This window comes from Anser anser (assembly GCF_964211835.1).
Source record: "Anser anser genome assembly, chromosome: 3".
NCBI lineage: Eukaryota > Metazoa > Chordata > Aves > Anseriformes > Anatidae > Anser > Anser anser.
Genome location: NC_139722.1, coordinates 45,443,920 through 45,463,993, shown reverse-complemented (window position 1 = coordinate 45,463,993; position 20,074 = coordinate 45,443,920). Strand labels below are relative to the sequence as shown.

General features: G+C 34.3%; 1 protein-coding gene across 4 annotated transcripts in view; it reads left to right on the top strand.

The window, feature by feature from the left end:
• ASCC3 (activating signal cointegrator 1 complex subunit 3) overlaps positions 1-20,074 on the top strand; it is a 282,651-nt gene that overhangs the window by 231,559 nt on the left and 31,018 nt on the right. For all 4 annotated transcript variants that reach the window (XM_083831844.1, XM_083831841.1, XM_083831842.1 and 1 more), the window contains exons 34-36: positions 520-645; positions 10,042-10,153; positions 10,433-10,567. In XM_083831844.1, the coding sequence (XP_083687970.1) occupies positions 520-645; positions 10,042-10,153; positions 10,433-10,567 (373 nt within the window). The remainder of the gene's footprint in view (positions 1-519; positions 646-10,041; positions 10,154-10,432; positions 10,568-20,074) is intronic.

Below are 20,074 nucleotides of genomic sequence, written 5' to 3'. Positions count from 1 at the left end.
AGTTTAGACCTTTGTGGGTAAAAGTAGCTTTTTTTTTTTTTTCCCCTATATTGGATGAAGATGAGGAAAAATCTGTGGGAAGCAGTTTTGATGTAATTTTAATAGCCCCTCAAGTATTTGTCAAGTATTAGCTAAGCTATTGCCACTGTTTCATTTCCTGTTTGTCTTTCCATATGATTCTCTATTGGATTAAACCAGCATGATCATATGGTCAACATACAGTATTCAGAAGTTACCACTTAGTAGCTCCATCTGAATACATTCCATAAATGACTTAAACGTGTGCATTCTTGGTCCAATCAAAAAATAATTTGAGCTTCATACCAATACCTTGTAAAGAAGATGACTGACCTTGCAATTACATCCCCTCTTCTTCCCTTCTTCTCTTTTACCGGAAAATAAATATATAATATTTTCAGATTAAAAGTAATAAACCTTTTAATACACAATTCTACAAAATATATTACCTGTCTTTGTGATTGTAAAGTCAGCAAAGTCCTCTTGTTTCCTGTTCTTCAGCTTGTTAGATGTGCTGGCTGACCACTTGAATGCTGAAATTGCTGCTGGAACCATTACTTCTAAGCAGGATGCAATGGATTATATCACCTGGACTTACTTCTTCCGTCGACTTATAATGAACCCAACGTGAGTATAAAATACAAAAGCAATTTAACCTAAAGGTAGCTTGAGGGTAGAGTTGATCCAAAGGTGATACTGCTGCTGTTGGAGCCTACAATACTTAGCAGTCTCCAGTGTAGGAGCATTACTGGCCCACACGTGGAATAAAACTTGTGTGCACATTTTTTTAATAATTTTTCTCTAAATATAAATGGATTTCTTGGCAGATAACTTACGTTACAATTTAGTAACAACTATAAAATAGCATTATTGAGAAGGGTACATCAGCATCCCTAAAATAAAACTCCAGATTATCACATTCCTTTAGGTATTGCATTTATAATGTGTTACTTCTTTTTAGCTACCACATTGATATGTTATGCCCAGTCTTCTATAGAAAATCTATGAAGATTTGAATTTTCCTAATAAATAAGAGAATAGCTATCAGCTGTTTCTCTATGATAAAGTTTACTTTCATTAGGGGATCCTGGTGAAACCATGTGTGCAATATTTTCAATGATTGCTATCATCCTGCCTAGCTCCAGCTGGTATGCAGACCATACTGAGCCGTTCCAGCAACGTAGGCTGCCTTTGCCACAACGCTATTTTGCACAAATGGTATTTTGTGTGTCATGTATCATTCACCCACCAAAATAATGTGGCAAATAAAGAATTAGGCATTTGTAGCACTAAATATTTCTTGATGTACTGCAGCATGTCATATTTCTTCAATCATTTTAATGTCCGTAACATTTGGGTGAATTTTCAACTGAGTTCCTTACAGGCAACTGCTGCTGGAGCCTGCAGGTGATAAAAGGTGAAACAATAATTTCCTTTAACTCTTTTTGAATCTTCATTAGTTTTCAATTCTGCATCTAGCCCTGTGCTGAGAATCTTCCACAGAACAAAATTTCCATCTAATCTTCTTGGGAAATCAAAAATGCACAGTGTTAGAACTGTAAATTAAAAAAAAAAAAAAAAGTATTCAATTCTCTCACTTTAACAAAATGAATAAATGTATGTGGAAGATGGTTCTGCCCTGAGAGTGACAAACAGCTAAATTCTGTTTTCATCTAGGTTAGATGAAGGTAAAGCTGTGTTTGAGATTTACACATGATCCAAACTACAACTGATGTTAAAAACTGTGCCACTGCAATCACTACTAGTTTTCAGTATAAAGAATGTGTGAAGTTATTTTAAAATGTCTTGCTATTCATTTGCTCTGCTAAAGTGACTGTTGATTTGTCTTCACCAAGCTTTGATTGCATGGTATCTGGTAGACAGACATATAAGACAAAAACAAATATCCCGTAGGTAAATATAGAATAGAGAAACATAGTCATCTGATTTAAGGGGCAAGCTCTCCCCAGTGAAAAAGAAGGTTCACGCTGGAGTGTGAGTTTGGCATGTTTACTGGTGATACTTTTTTCTCAGCAGTCTTTTTAATGTACAGTTTCATAGAAAGCTAAATGTGAATTTATCACAGTATAAATTTCTAAGCAAAAGTTCTTCTATTCTGAGAGGATTCTAAGAAGAAAGTTAAATTAAAAAAAAAAAAAGACTATTTCATAGTGAGAAGCAGGGCCATTGTAGTGGCAGACAATGTGAATAGCTTTTGACTAGTCATGTCCATAATGTCAGGACAAGAACGCACATCGAAGTTTCTAATGTAATCGTAGTTGTTTATTGGAACACTACACATACAGGTTGGAACAGTTCAGAAGTTCTGCTGCTTTCCCCAGTCTCTCATCCACACAAAGGTACTCGGCATTCCTCGTGTATTCAGTCATGCAGAGAGAAAAATGAAGGACGTTATTGACTCTGTCAGAGAGGTCATTTCTAGATACTAAGCGCAAATGCAGTGGATGTGCACACTTTTACTCTTTTACATGATAATAATTTCTACTAAGTTTCACCCAAAATTACTAAACTTGATAGTTAATAGCATACTATTTGAATGGATATGCATACTATTTGAAATGAATCAGTGTTTGAATGAGATACATCAAAGGAACATTGAAGAGTTTTATGAAGAGAAATCAGCGGTAGTTGAGATAACTTTGAGTAAATTGCAATATAGTAGTAGCATTTAGTGTGCCATAAATGAGCATATGAAATGCTTGATATTACTAGACAATAATTATTTATGGCCCTTAGTAATTCAAAGGTTTAGGGGGTTATTTTTTCACAAGAGCAGGAGCGTAATGGCTGAATTTTGTTTTGGGTACTTGCACAGTACCCACCCAGTGTCACTTGATACAGTGTTCTTTATCATGTCCTGCCCCAAAGCAATTTTCTTGACATTCTCTCCATTATGAAACAACAGCTATTTTCTACCCAGCAGGTGACGGTACCTTAGTGGTGAAGAAGTAATTCCCATATGCATGTTTGGTAAATTGCCTTGGGATTCTTTGGCATGAAAGGCATTGCATGTGATGCTGTAAATCCCCAAAATAATGGGCTTAGATAATATGCAGAAGATTTATATTCTTATTTATTGCCAGTTTTAGCTACTTGTATATTAAAGCTGCATAAACAAATCTACGATCATTCTATTCCAAACCGGTACCATAAAATGCCTTACTGAATCCTGCAATTTATTCTATTTGAGTAATATTAATCTACCTTAATAGTGAGATAAAGATCGAAGTATCCGTTTGCTTTAAGTAGTCAGGTTTCTTCTAAACATGCTGTCATTAAGATTTTTTCCGGGACATAAGATAATTCATTAGACTGGTAATACTGGCTTTTTAAATGGTGGTGTTGAAAATCTTTGCTTGCTGTAATGTTTTTTGTTTGTTTGTTCGTTTTTGTTTTGTTTTGTTTTACATCAAGCTATTCTAATTTTCCTATCTGATGAAGCTTTGTACCCAGCAATCTGTGAAATGGGTTTTAACTTTATAGTTAAGAGTAGTAGTTGAGCTGGGGTTGCTGAGTGCCACTTTCGTTTAGTGGCATACTGAATAGCCATGTGCATGCTGTTCAAGAGATAATGTGCAAAGGAAATAAATAAAATTTATTATTTTATAATAAATAATATTAGTCTAAATAAAACTGTTTACCAAGTTATATCAGTCTCAATATCCATAGTTTTTTCCCCTTCCCCAAAGCAATTATTCCTAAATGTAGAGATTTTTGAATTTGCAATTTAAGTCAAAGTTTCTGTACTACTTCAGTCAAGTGCTACAATGTGTTCTTTTCTCCCCATACAACGTTAGCCTTTATTTTCCCTACTTAGTCAAGATCATGTTTAAAGACAGATCAGCTAAGTGCCCTTTTCTTTGAAAGGGGCTATTTTGAGAGGCTCGCCTGTCATAGCTAGCAGACTGAAGACTTAGGCAGATCTCCTTTCCTTGGCCGGAATGCTATGACTGTTTCATTCTTTTACCCTTATAAAAGATTACAATCTGCAACTTTCTACAAGAGAGAAATAGCTATGGGAAACATTTTCTGTAAATCAGGTTATGATATTTTCCAGATACATATGCAGTAAAACAGAAATAGAGATTGACAACATATGTAAAGCTAAGCAGAATCAGCTTTCATTTGGAATGTTAATTTTTAGATGTTCTGAGAATACACATCGCATCACAGTTAAAATGTGTTTTTTATGTATTTGTAAATATTTGCGTATACATCTGCACTTGTAAAATTAGTTTTCCGTGTGAATTGCTTGTGAAGACATGAAAAAAAGCTTTATTAATTCTGAGAATTATTATTAAAGTTTTTTTCACTTTATCTTAGTCTTTTATTAATGAAGTGAAAGAATGATATAGAATAAATTATAATTAAATTTTCTCTGACTGATACTTTTATCATTAATCATACACTTATATTTTACTTTAAATTTCCTTTTCTCAGTATAATTAGCTGAGCTTGTCTAATAGTATGAATAAGACAGCAGAATAAAAATGATGATAATCACTGTACCATAATAGTTTCTGAATACAGCAGAATAAAAATGATGATAACCACTGTACCATAATAGTTTCTGGAATCAAAGTGACAGCTAGTATCAGCCAGTCAAGGTAGAATAATATGTATAATGACAAAATCACAAGACTTTTAGGGCTAGTTTGGATGTCAGAAAGGGGATTAGTGAAGAAAGTTAAATTAACTAAGAGATAAGATGCAAAAATTTATCAATAGCTACTAAGAACAGAAGTGAAGGTGTATTACACTGCAGTAGTTACCAGCATCCATATTTGGTGTTGGTGAACTGACATTTTTCAGGATGGATTCTGCCTTTCACAGTAACACTTACTCTGTCATGTATGTATACTTCCCTTCATAAATAACACAGCTGTAGGTATTATTATGGACTTCATAACAAGATCTTGTTCTTTATATAATTAGGGTCACGGTGATGTGAAAACTACAGAAACGTAGTTCACAGTATACTTTTACCAAACTACTCATAGGAACAAAGTTCTACTGATTCTTTCAGACTAGGAAGCCGCACACTGATAAGTATTTGAGCCACCTCCTATTGCCCAGTCTGGTCTGGTCTTCTGGTAGAACACAAGGCTCAAGACCCTGCATCTCCCATTTCAGAAAGTGAATTCATGTAATTGTCTTCTTTCTCTTGGATACTATTTTACTGGGCAAATTATCTGTTGGGATGTATCCTAGAAAAAAAAAAAAGCTCAGTCAATATGTAAACAATTTTACATGTGCATGTTATCTCTGGTTTCTCATCTTATAAGTACCTCTTAAAAGGTAAACTTTCCTGGAAATATTTTATTTAGAAGCACTGACATGGTAGTAAATAGCTTCCTGATGCCAGAGTTAATCACAAGGAAATACTAAAATCTGATTATAGATATCAGGGTATCTGTCAAAGTATTCCTCATACCTGGCATAACCAAATATATGAATGCAAGAAAATAATGTGTACAGGTGAAATACAGATTTCTGGCTGTAGTATTTGTGCATGCTGTAGCACATTTTAGCCAGCCGGTCCCAGACTGCAGAGTCAGTCAGTGATGCCTTATCAACAGAAGTGAGTTGGTACATTGTCACATGGCTCTGCCTTTGAAAGTCCATCAGTTGTGCCATATACTCAGTATCATTTGCATGGTACCATTTTGAAGGTCGCAGCCACCAAAGGCCGCAAGTTTATGAAAGCAAACACAATTGATAACTGCAGTAAAAGATATTTATGAAGGTGACTATCTGTGCTTGTCCCGTACTTGTTCGTAACAAAATTCAGGTTTCAGGACAGAAAAATCTCCGAAAGCATTCTCGCAATCAAGTGAACGCTGTAGATTTGTTTTTCATGCATTTTCAAAAGGCCTTCCAGCTAGCAAGTTTCTTCTTTTAATATTTTTGGCTGACTCTGCTACCGATTTTCATTATGTGTGTCACTATTACTACCGTATAATCTGAACATAAAAAACATGGTGCTGTAACAAATGACTTCACAGCATTGACAGTTATAGCAGGACCATTTCAAGGCTGATGAAAAATTTCCCAGAGAGATCTCAGGTCAGGTTTACATAAGCTAAACAGGAAATGATTGCTAACATTCACATTAAATCCTAAATGTTTTGTGTAACTTCATCTACATTTTATGTTCCTGCACGTCTCTGTCTTTCTCAGCTGATGAAATTCCACACTTCCTTAGATTAGAGAAATGAGTTTATGTTTCAGGGTTTGTTGTTCTTACTAAGCTTTACAAGGTTTGGGATTTAAAATATATTATTTTAAAGCCAATAAAAAGTTCCTTCAGTTTTTGATTGTTTAAATTTTACATACTTTGTAAATTTTTATGATACCTAGGGGTTTGTTATTGCTTTTTCCCAATGGACTACTAATGGAAGTTAGCCTGCCTAGCCCATGTGCTAGATGCTGTTAGGATAAAACTGCCTTTGACTTTCACACCTCTCAGGGGACGAGTAATTGTTGTGTTCAAACAGCCTGTAATTGTGATCCCGCTGGCTTTCTCAGTACGCTTCTGGCTATTAGAATCATTAAACAACTCAGCACCTGTTAACAGCATTGTAAATATTCAACCCTGCTTGTGTGCAGGTTGAGTCCAATATAGAAGAAGGCTTACAGAGACCAGCCTCATAAATTAGAGCTTCTGACAAGTCAATTATTGTGAAACTGGGCTTCACTGTGAAATAAATGAAATGGTGTGCTGATAAAAAGGTAGGCTGTCTGTTTATAGCAAAGGGAAAATAATGACTAGATGATTCAATGCAGTGAGCATGAAACTGCATTGTTTTTATTCTTTATCTGTAATTAAATAGTTAGGTAATAAAGCTTCATTTTAGAACTCACATACAATGCAGTTTTTTATATTTGGAGCATACCAACATGCAAAATTCGACTGGCTTTTATGCCTGCACAATCAAAATACTGCCTAATGTCATAATACCCCTGTTTTTGCTAATGATTTTAACATCATCTTTCTAGATGAATGGCTCTGCTTTTTATTAGGGCAAAATGTGCTGAGTGACCAAGAAGCTCCAGTGAGTGTGCTCAAAATTATATTTACCCTATTACAGGTAGTAGTTAAAACACACTGGTACCACATCACTCAAGAATACAAATAATTTAAGATATTTTTTTTCATTGTTCTATTTGTACTAGGCAGCTAGATATTTACACCTCTGACAATAATTTACCAAAACCCAGCAAATGTTAAATTCATACAATTTTAAAAGGCATTTTAATGCCTTTTATGATTAAGTCTTCAGTGTGAAATACTCCAAATTAGAGTACAAGATAAAATCTTTCTGAATTCCTGTCTACAACCTCAACAAAATAATGTCATTGTATTGCCCATATCTCTTCCTTTGTTTTATCAGCATTCATCATCAGTATTGTGGTACTGCAAATAGTAGTGCTGAAATGATATGGTGGAAGTCTGAATACTGTGACAACAAAGTGCCTTAATTAGAGTCATTTCAATAGTCTTACATTCAATTTAGAATACTAAATACTAAAAACACTAACGAATCATTAGTTGTTTAGATGTATAAAATAGAAAATCCTTTTACATCCATAAACAATTTACGTCGTTAATTTGCTTGGATTATTTTCAGAAGGTGAATAAAGTGATACAAAGTAATTTCTACTAATAAACAGAATCTAATGTGTTTGGTGCTAAAATGTCAGGCAGATAAAAGCTGCAGATAACCATTTTCTGTCATTACTATGTTACTTCAGTAAATTACATGACTTTAATGAAAATTAAGTTGCTGAAAATAGTGAGTACTTTTGCTGCAAGTAAGTTTTCTTTGCATAAGGCTGGCAACATGTGGCTGTCTGCTATATAAAACTTCTTAGTCAAGATAATTACTTCTTCACTTTGTTTTGTTTTGGACAACAGTTATGTTTTAAGTATTTGAGATCATCCCAATGTGAACCAATATAAAATACTATGGAGCTGAATACTCCACTGCCAAATAAATACTTTGTTGTTGTCTAATGTAGCTGTCTGTTTCCTCCTATCCGAACAGATTTTTAATTTTTTTTTTCATGGTACCAGTGTTCTACTCCAACTTTATGATTCTCTGACTTACTCAATTCTAGAATTGAATTCATAGAATCATCCTAGAATTCATAGAATCATAGAATGATTTACTCAATTTTAAGTGAACATTCAAAGAACTGACCCCATAATTTACAATTAATAACAAGGGAAAAAATGGAAATGACTATGGCTACTTAGCATGCAGCTTTTTTCAGTTATGTTACTGCCATTCAAAAATTAGATAAAGAAAATAGCATTGCTTATCTCAGATAATGTTAATAGAACAGTCATAGAAGGGTGCTTGCAGTACTTAACACAATTCCATCTTCTGAAATTTGCTAACAGCATCATTAAAGTGGAGGAAATAGAGTTTAAATCAGACAGTGGGATTCATCTGCCCCAAATATATCACCAACAACTGAACTGATTGTCTAAAGTCCCTTTTTTAGACAGTAATTGTATTTCACCTCATCTTAAAACAGAAATCTAAAATACCTGAGGTGAATAGCATTATCTAAGTGCATCTGTCTCTCCATTGGCAGTAAAGAGAGCTGAAAAGACTAACTCAGGTGTTGCTGTAGCTGTGTAAAATCAAATGAAATGAATCTCAGCACACTGTTATGCAGCCTGTTGTACACCTGCACAAAGTAACACGGAAAGAACATAATCTCTCTTCCTTGCAGCACGTGGTATTGTTTCCAGTGGGGACGCTGAGTACACAGTTGAAACAGTACGACAGTTAGTAAAGCAGCCAGTATGAACAAAGGAGCATCTTTCATCATGGCAGCAGTCTCAGTAGTCTATTTGTGTGACAATAATTTACAGAATTAAGTGAGCGGGGACAACCTTTTTTACTGTGCTTTTTAATAATTCAGTAAATCATGGTGGTTGTTTTTTTGTTTGTTTCAATTCTCCATTGAAATTGTATGATTTACCTGCACTGCATAAATTCAGAATTTTGAAACTTTCTAAGCATGCTCAGTTTTTCTTTACTTTTCATTGAACTTAAGTGTTACTTTCTGAATTTGTGCCTTTGTTGAGTATAGTACTGAAAATCTTAATACATTTTTATCTGTAGTTTTTCAGATTAAAGGTATCCCTGAAATTATGTTAGTTTGTGTAAGAATCTTATAATACAGGTTAAGTTCTACAATCAAGGAGTGCAATCTTCAGTCACTGTGTATTTTTTGTATGCTAGCATAACACAGTGTTTTCGTACAGTTTGTAAACATTTTTATTTAATGCAGAGAACTAAGAACCAACGTTACTACATACAGTTTACCCAAACACTTTCACCTAAAAAAGAACACATGAAGTGTTCATTGGCAAATGCCCCATTCCATACTTTCTAGTAATTTTAATTTTGAGAATAAAATGTGACAGAATTATAAGAACAGATACTAAGATTTGGATTTGTGTAAGGTTACTTTTTCAAGAGATGTCAGTATGTGCCTAGTTTTTTAATTTTCAGAGTTCCAGGATATAAGAACATTTGCTGTCTTTGGTGGGTTTTCTTCCTTTCTCTTGAAGTTAAAGTACTGTTATTTATGTTAGTATTGTTTATTCATTTTCATACTTATGTAATCAGGACAGCATACCTATGCAATCAGGAACATTTTCCAGCTAACAAAATGCAGCCAGTCCACTTCTGTCTGTATCAACCTTTCTATTAATAGCCAGGTAAATTACTGTATTTCCATATACACATGCTCGTTAGTATTGTTTTGATTATTCACACAAACTATTTAAACTATATAAACTATGTTAGATTATATAAGGGAATAGTTCTGTGTTTAATTGTTTAATGTGGATATTTGTTGTTCCAAGTGTGTGTGTGTGTATTATAGCAGCCTTGTAAGTTTTTCTACAAGATGTTATTGTTTAAAATTTTCAGTGTATCAAAAGCATTCATGTAATACATCTGTTTTCAATTCTTCTAGTTACTACAACTTGGATGATGTGAGCCATGACACTATGAATAAGTACCTCTCTAGCCTTGTTGAGAAATCCCTCTTTGATTTGGAATGTTCCTACTGTATTGAAATTGGGGAGGTAAGACCAATTTGTGCCTTACAAGATTCAGTAAGATACATGCTCCTAAAAGTTGAGAGCAATAAGATACGTGCTTGATTTGAGGTGCTTGAGTTTGTCTTTGGGGCTATTTGTAAGGCTTACGTTGAAAACTGAGTTTAATCAGGTTGGCAGCTAAGGTATGCTGTTAAACTATTTTTGCTCTTTTATAATGTAGTCTTAAAATATTTTACAGTTTTGTAGGAGCCATGCATATTGAACCATGTAAGAAACATGTATGTTTGATTCCCCTTCTAACAGGATAATCGCAGCATCGAACCTCTGACATACGGCCGCATTGCTTCCTATTACTATTTGAAGCATCCAACTATTGGGATGTTCAAAGACCAGTTGAAACCTGAAAGTAATATTGAAGAATTGCTCTTAATTCTGACAGTAAGTGGTGATATTTTCTTAATTTAAACATATGTAACTCATGACTCTTAAAGACATAAGTATATGAAAAAAATCCCAAAATATTTTTAAAAAGACATTCTTCTGTAATTTCTTTTTTCTTTGTCATTGTTTTGAGAAATACAACTGAATCATATTTGATGTTTCAAGTGCCTCATTGAATCAGTATGTCAAAATTATTCTGTATGCCTGTTTCCCTTAAGTCCCTTTATAATCTTATGGATTTATACAAATCTGATTATTTATTTTCTATTTTTTAAAGTTAGGTAGAATACTGAAATCCTGGAATAATTGCATGTCAACTTCCCAGATCTATACCAGGGCCATCACTTTGCACTGGGACAATCTGGAAGATACAGCAGCTTTAACAAGTTGGGGGACATAATAAGCAAGATCCATTTCCTAAAATGCCTTCCTTTCCTTCTCCCAGGCACCTCACAATCCCTGAGGTCTTAACCTACAACAAAGCCAGCTTATACAGTTTGTCTAGTGACTGTTTAGTAGGGAAGTGCAGTGGATACAAGGCAAAACATTTTAGGGTACAAATCCAGAGATATGGTAAAAAATGCAGCATGATAGTATTACGTCATCATGAAAGAATAAGGTTTTACATATTTTTAAGTGTTTACACTTTTATATCTACAAAATCTTCTCTTTCAGAATTGTATAATTCCACTTCTATGTACGTATATTTCAAAGGAAGAAGTGTCAAAACACTATCCAGAAATACTTATTTCTGCCCATTTATGATTAAAGTCTCTGCTGTATTATATATTATATACAAGTGGCCCAAATTCTTTAATATCCAAATTTCCAAGTGTTGACCTTAAAATCAGGAGTCCCATTTATGTATGTTACTTGTATATTTATTGTTTTGACATGCTGCCAAAACTTCTGTGACAAGAAATACAAGCAGAAAAATAAAAATAGTTATTCAATAGTTTGCATTTCTACAAAACCTGATCAGCATTTTATGACACTAGGAAAGCCACTTCTCTAGGACAAAGACCTTCTTCCTGACAAATTTAAATCGCCTGCTGCAAACATTTAGAGTGTTACAGCTCAGAAATAAAGGCCACTGTAATCTTTTATAATGGAAAGTAGTAGACAACCTAAATAGAGGAGTTGCTGTCACTGACCCTACAGTATTTGTTGTTCCGTTTTCAGAAAATATTGTAAATTCTAACAAATAAAATGCAGTATATTCAGCTGAATTCAGAATGGTAATCAGTCAAGAGGCCTATATATTCAGTACGTAAAATAACTGAACTTAAACAAAGAAATGCCTACAGTGAACACAAGTTAAATAATGTAATATTCAGTACTGAAGGTGAGAGCGCTATACTCCAGCTGCTGTCTCTTTTAAAAATTTTCTCCACTTAGAAACTTCAGAAAAAAAAATAAAACAAATTTGTAGAGGGAAGCTTGGGAATAGGATTAGCAGATATGGAATGATGTTTCATGACATTACCTAAGAAAATGAATAGCATACGGAAGAGAATGATATAAGCAGATCTTAGTACTGTCCATCTTATGCCAGTGCTCCTCATCCATCTAAACAGCTTACATCCATGAAGGACAAAGGAAAATGTCAAATACTTCTATTGTAGACAAAACCTAAGGTGTTAGGCAGTGATGGCAAAATTTAACATTCATTAATTTTTTCTACATTCTTTTGCTGGACATATAATCTTATGAGTTGTCCATTTACAGTCTTAAGAGGAATGAGACTAAAAGTAAAATCAGTTAGGGGTCAAAGTGTGCCAAATGTGTCAATCTGAAAGATGAAAAGCATGTATGAACGCTGGATGCCATTATAGCTGACATTTTTCCTTACTTTTATGCGGATGTTGATTTTCATAATTACTACTGGAATTACAATTCTTTCTTGTTAAAGGTGTAAATTGAAAGGTGTTTTTTTTTTCAATCTGATGTAGTGTTGAAAAGAGTTGCCATTTCAGCAGAGTTATTGCCAAGTATTTTTTCCCATAAACACTGTGAATTAATGAGTTTTATAATTACGGCAGTTGCTTCACACCTCTGTTGTTAACCAATGACATTACATCTGCCTTGCTCCACTGGTGCCCTCCTCCTTCTCATTGAAGCATTTAGCAGTTTTGGCAATAGGGAATTACATGGCATGGGGTAAGTAGTCTAATTAGCTATAAGTGAAAATCCTGAGGGAACAGGATATTTAAAAAGTAATTTGAAGAATCTCTTAATGATGCTGGAACTGAAAGCAGTAGTTTTAGCAGAAAAGGCCTCTTATCATTGCAAAACCTGATGATAACTGTGGTTATTTTGATGATCATTCAGTTTTAAAAGTTTGAATTTTGGACTTTGTATGTTATTTAAAAACAGCTGTCCAGAAACTTTTTTCAAATGCAGCAGGGGTTTGTAGATATGACATATGGGTCTATTTTTTTGTTGTTGGCATTGTTCATAATCTTGTAAACCTTTAGGCGTTTACCAATTGGTCTGATGTATATAAGGAAGGCAGAAGTGTACAACCATAACAAAGAAAATCCTAATATTATAGGTTTGGAATATGATATTTACAAGTTTTTGCTGAATTGTCAATGCGCATCTTGAAAAGGAGCAAAAGTTCATTTAAAACAAAACCAAGAAAAAATTATGATAGCATTCAAGAATTCAGAAATTTGTGATCATATTAATGGCTTTAAATCTGACTGTGATTAAGGTATTTTGAGTTTCAGGTTGATATTCTGCAATACTAATGAGAGTGTTCAGAATTCTGGATCATTTTCCAGAATTATGACTGAATCTTTGCAACTCGTATGGGAAAGTAGTTTCAAGTTGTTCTCTTTGCAGTGCTGATGGGTGTCTCAAAAAGTCACTTGATAGCAGGATTTGTTCCATTTAGTAGTCAACACAATTCATGATCTTCTCCAGTATCCATTCTTTTCTCTGTCTTTATTTTATCTTTTCATTTGGTTATCTGCCAGCACTTGGCAAGATCGAGTGATTATTTTTTTCAGTATGGTTTGGGGGTTGATCTGTCCATAGCACAAGCAGGAACATGGCACATGCCACAGACATTTTAGAACTATATAGTAATAAGTGATAAAAACAGGTGGGTTACAATTCCCATATGCTTTCCCTTCTTTTCTCAATAAATCTGTGTGTGAGATGTTTATCCTGTTTTGGGCTTGCAGCTAGCAGTCAAAGTTCAGATACAATTACTTTTGTAACTGACTTGTGTTGGTAGGCCTTTAATTTTTCTGAGAAAATCCTTGATGCTTTTCCATAGAGTTTTCTTTAAAACTTTAAAACTTTCCTAGCTGTGCTTCAGGCAGTAGTAATCTAAATAAGCTTAATCATTGCTGAGTTATCGTGCTTTCTCAATTAAGTATTATTGAAGAGAAAGTGTTCATGAATTATTACTGGCAGTCTGGATTTCCCTAGGGTACCTAAAGACACTCTCCTCTTATTCTGAAAATTTAGAGATTAAAAGGTCTAGGTGAAAAACAATGAGAGATACTTTGGAGTAATTTTTTGTCATTTTCTGTACTAAAGCAGCAGTCATTACAAGTCTTTTTAAAATCAAATGTAGTTTTGCTGTATCTTGAGAAAATGAGGTCTGTCTTGGTAATAGATCAGACCTATATTGGCTAGATCCACTAGCTTCATAAATTTGGTGATTTTCTACTACACTTATCTGATTATCTGACTAGTATTCCTATGTACTGAGCAAATACCATATTGTTCATACCATGCAGAGAAGAGGATAGCATCTTTCAGAGCTTATTTTGTCTGCATGTTGCTCCTTTTTTCTATTCTTGCATTCTACCTGCAAAAAAGAACTGGTTTGTATTCTTGTGCCTGCTGTTATATCTTTCATGTAACTGGCAATAAGAGGTGATCTTCCTTCTAACTGGTTGCTTAGGGATGGAACAGCATGGTATTTGTGTTGTAGCGTAGCATAAGTATCCTCCTTTCCATGTTATAAACATAAGCTTCATAGTCAGGTATCCACATACCTCTTTCCTATATTTTTATTTGACGTTTGACATGGCTTTGTTACAGTGGCTTCTGTTAGTATTGTGAAACTCAGCAGAAAATTTTGAATTGCTGAAATAGCAGATTTGGAAGGTGGAAGAAAGAAGTTCATGAAATAGGCACTTTCTATCCCACGTACATAAATAACAAAAGAGTGAAGTTATTAACACCTTATCTGTCTTTCATAATCTGTTAAGTATTTGTACTGCGAGATTCTAGGTAACTCACCTAACCTATAGCTTTATCTTCTGTTCGTCAACATTGGAGCATTGTTTTCTAATCAGGAAAACGTGCATATTTGTGAATATTTACACTTGCAGTCTAAAACAATTTTACTTCTTAAATAGGATTCTGTCTTTAACCTCTTGGTTCAGTGTCCCATGAAGGGGCCACAAAGGTTTTTGACTCAGTGATAAACCATGTTTTACAACAGGTTCCCAGTTAGATGCCATGACAAATTAATCAGTTACAAAAATACTATCCAAGAGCAAGCTAATGTGAACTGCTTTGTGTAATACTTACTTTGCAAGCCACAGCAGAGACAGTGCTTTTGAGTTTTTTTAAGATACTATATAAAACTGTTATTCCGTTCCACAAGCCTTTTTGGAAAAACAATCAATCAGATCAGTCTTCCTCATTCAGTCATTGTCTAGTTTACATATGTGTTTAATTTAGAAGAAAATAAAGGTGCCATTATGATTTTCTTCAAGGCATAAAAGAACAGTAAGACTATATTCATTGTGTTATTCTTTTTAAATACGGCATTTCATTGTCAAAAATAGAAGTACTTCATCACAAACTTTATATCAAATGAATGGCAATTACGTTACATTCTGACTTTTAAAGAATTTACATATGTGATTTCACATATATTGTGCATTCTCAACAATATGAACATGACCACTGTGGCTACAGTACAAATAGGAAAGGGGTTCACCCATTGCATGTACTTTTAGTGAACCCTGATAATTGGAGAAAACAGTTGTTTCTAGCCATTAAATCTTTTCTTCACAGTAAAACCCTATCTAGGACCGTTCCATTTCATAAATTTCATCCCAAACACAAGCATTTATGGGATAATGCAGGTAATTTTTATACAGCTTACATGCTCTGTTTTAATATTTAAAAACACTTGTGCTCCAGTTCCCACAAGGAACATCTAGAAAGTATCACAGTGTATTAAGTAAAATAGTTTAAACTTGAAAATTGTGTTTGCTTTCATAAACATAAAACAAAATGCTATAGTGAATTTTAATGCCATCTAAATTTCATTATCTATAGCCACTGCATTCAAAACATTTCATACTTAGCAGAAAGAGTAAAAGTAATACTTAGGCACATTAAATTTGTCTTGTTTTTTTTTATTGTCCCAGTAGATGGAGCAGTTTAGAATATAGTCATTGTAGTACTTGAATATGGTCATTTTTTTACCAGAATGGTACCACAATTTCTTATTATTCTCTTTCCAAATGACTGTTTGATTTTCAGTTTGAAAGCATCATATGCTGCCTGCCTTCCCAGAAAAGCACAATCATTTGGTAAATCAGGATGAAAATGCCCACTGCCGACAGCTAACTGTACATGGCATAAGTCTTTCATTTTTATGGCATCAATAAGAAAGAATTATGTTCAAAACAAGAAAATTAAAAAAAAAAAAAACTGGAAATATAAAACCGCCCTATCTCCAGTACACATGACTTTCTGATTAACAAATCTCCTTTCTTTCTTCTCTAATCTTCTTACTCGATTTCTGTCATTACTTGCCAGTTTGAAAAACTGAATCAATATTCAGTCTAATTAAAACCTATTTTAAAGTTGAACTTAAATGTTTCTGACATACATTTCCCACCAGGTAGGCCAGAAGACAAAAACTGTTACTTTAGAAATAATGTAGTATTTTTAATTTCTTATCATAGAATGGCTCAGGGACCTTAAAGATCACTTAGTTCCAACCCCCCTGCCATAGGCAGGGATACCTCCCACCAGACCAGGTTGCCCAAGGCCCCAGCCAACCTGGCCTTGAACACTTCCAGGTTCAAGGTCCAGGTCCAGATTCCAGGTCATCCACAACCTCTCTGGGCAAGCTGAGCCAGTACCTTACCACCCTTTGAGTGAAGAATTTCCTCCTAACCTCTAATCTAAATCTCCTCTTTTCATTTAAAACCATTCCCCCTTGTCCTGTCATTATTTGACTGAGCAAAACGTGCAGCATCCAAGGGAAAAAAACTTTTAAAAGTGTATATATAGATAAAGTAGTGGAAGCCAGTAGGCTCAGTCTATAACCCTGTTTCAAACATTTGCTTTAGTAACTATTTTTGTCAGAAAAATGGGGAAATAAACTCCTTTATCAGGAGCTGTAGTTGCAATTATAGCAGTGAAACACTCCTATTTACTATTTTGATGTTCCAGGAAGTTGTTGCGCTTATCTGCTAGTGTATGGTAGTAGTCCTCTGCTGGTCTCGTGCTCATAAATGTGAACGTTGGTTGCCATCTGTGGCAAATCAATGCTTGTCATTGGTGTATATATGCTACTGTGCAAGTTGAGGTAATAGCAAGCTTGGTTTAGCTAACTGCTTAAAACTGCGGGCAATTCAACTGCACTTTTTTTTTTTTTTTTTTTTTTTAAAGCACAGGAGTCTTCTACTGAATATTGGAGTCCATTACTTATGGTTAGAATTGTAGCCATCATCATTGTGTGAGATTTCAACCTATGCATAGTTGTGTACATGCAGCCAATACGTTGCAAAATATTCATATAAATAGCTGAAAACTGTCGTGTTTTGAGCAGTCATGTCATATGGCTCTATTTTCAAATATACAGTATGTTTGTAGAAGCAATGTCTTTGTGGTTTTTGCAACAAAACTAAAGTTCTAAAGCTCTTCATTGAGGTGAAGCTGAACATCTTTAAAATATGCAATGCTGCTTTGGTAAATGACAGAGTTCTCACGTCCCAGGTATTCCAAAAGGCAGTCTGACAAGCTCAGTGTGCCTTTAGCCAGTCAGTACGAGTTCTGCCTACTTTGTCCTTCCCAATTTATAATTTAAGCAAGATAGACAAATTTAAGTTGCAGCATGTAGTTTGTTGCAGCATGTAATTCATTTTTCTTCACTGGTCTCTAGTTACTGCCTTTGCTTTTAATAGAATTACACTCTTGTACTCTAAATTAAATAATTTACAATCATATTGCTAATGCATTTGTTTTCACAAAATTCAGTGCACTTAGTGACACTAACTCAGCCTTACTGACTGCTGTTTAAAGGCTCACAAGCGTTTTTCTCTGTCAGCGAAGAACTTACTGCACTGACTTGTAAAACTGTTAAGAAAGAGGATGTCAGTTTGTAGCTGGTTCTCTCACTGGAACTGAAATCTTTGGGATAAGGATTGGTTTGGCTGAAATAATTACATCATACAAGATTGGTATCCAGTATATATTGTGCCTTTAGTATTGTAGGTTTTTTTTTCTTTAAAAAAGAACATAAGAGGATTACTGAGCAGTCCTTAATGAAGTATCTGACATTTGTATTTTCCTTATTTACATTTAGATTCTTTGTCTCATTCTTTTTATTTTCTTCTTTTTTTTTCTGATGCAGCCCGGCTATCTTCAGAAGGTTAAATTTTGGTTTAAATCTTGCTGTTACACATTACTACATATAACCATTTAAGAATTCAGTCTCGTATTATTTCAGTCACTTTGTTTCACAGTAACTTGGGTAGCTTTTGCTACCTGCAATGCTAGAATAAATTGCAGAGGTATTTTTGCTATTAAAATGTCAAAACTTTTGTTAGCATTTCAAAAAGTTAATATACATATTTGGTACTGCATAGTCAGCTTGCTTTAGAGAACAAACAGCTGCAGATTTTCTTCACCTCTGCAGTTTTTCTTTCAAAAAAAAAATTAATGCTTTTGTGGGTGATTAAAAATTATATTATAAATGCATTGTTGTTTCCCAATCTGGTGTATAGTTATTATCCTATCAGCAGTGAAGACTTTGAAAGTGAAGACTTTTTATGCACATTTCCAAGTAATTTTACCTAGAATGATGCTTAAATACAACTTTTCTTAAATTGTTGTAGATCATTGTTGTATTTCTCATCTAAGAGTCAAATCACATGCCACCAATTTGATTGGGTTGCCCACACACCAACTTCCTACTCCCTTTCCTTTTAGTCTTCCAGTGGAAAAGCTTCACAAGCCAGTAGAGATTATTCAGATTACTAGTTTTCAGAAAAAGAAAATATCTAAAAGCTATTCCTCTCACCTTAGAGGGTGATAAAATGGCTAAAATCCATCTCACAACAGGTCTCTTAAATCTTTTTTCTGTCAAGGTGAAGGCATCCTACCATATTTGCTTATACTCTTTAGTGTGTGTATGCATGTATACTTACAAAATATTTTGTAAATACAACTGATGCATACAATATTAAGAAATTTTATCTTAAACATATTAAATTATTGATTGCACAGTATTCTGTAGGCTAATGAGATTAATTTGAACTTTTATCATTTCCTAAAGGCAGCAACGGAATATAAACATCAGGTGTAGATAATAGATTATTTTTTTCTTCTGTATATGATTGTCTTAGTATTTACTATATGCAGTCATATAAGATGCTAATTTGAATACTTCTTCAGCTATAAGAATGCATGTTTGCTTTCTCCTGATTCACACAGAACAGATGGATGCTTGACTGCCTGCTAATCCACAGCTGGAATGGTTTCAGCGGTTTCCACGTTGCTGGGTTAGAGTGGCTTTTCTAGTGGACTGAGAGGGCAGCAAGAGAGGGATATCATTATTCATCAGTATCCCAGTGGGATCGCTGCCAGCAGAGATTAATTTTTTCTGTTATGCTTGTAAAACAAGCTCAGGTGGAGTCTCTAATCCTCAGGGCACGGGTGGCAGATCAAGGAAGATGCTACAAAGCTAGTTAATTTTCAGATTCTAGGGGAAACAGAAGCTCTGTTAGATGTATAAATACATGATTGCAAATTTAAGTAGCTCAAATCCAAATGGGATCTTCCCAGACATCTGGTACTGAAAATCTCTGTTTTCTTTGTCTTTTGAAAGAAGTTCTCAAAACTTTACACAAGAGGCAAAATAGGTGCAACTCTCCTAATCATCAGTTGTCTTTCCATATATTTTTTGTAAATACAGCTTTGACAATGTAGTTTAGATTAATGTTTGTATTTACAGGTAGAAAAGATATGGTATAAGTCTATGTAAGAAAACTGAGTCTACGGTGTTCTCGTAAATCTGTGTACAGTGAACATCATCAAGAAAATTTGTAACTGGCCATCCAAAATAAGTTACATCTGCCATAGTAATGCATGGTATGTCCCATTCGGGTAAAGGGATGTTCCATTAATGTCATATGTGGTTAAAGGCCATTTTTAACATGTTACTCAGTTTGTCTAAACTCCTGTCATTCATTATTAGTAGAATGTTTTCAAGTTAAGCACAACAAAATA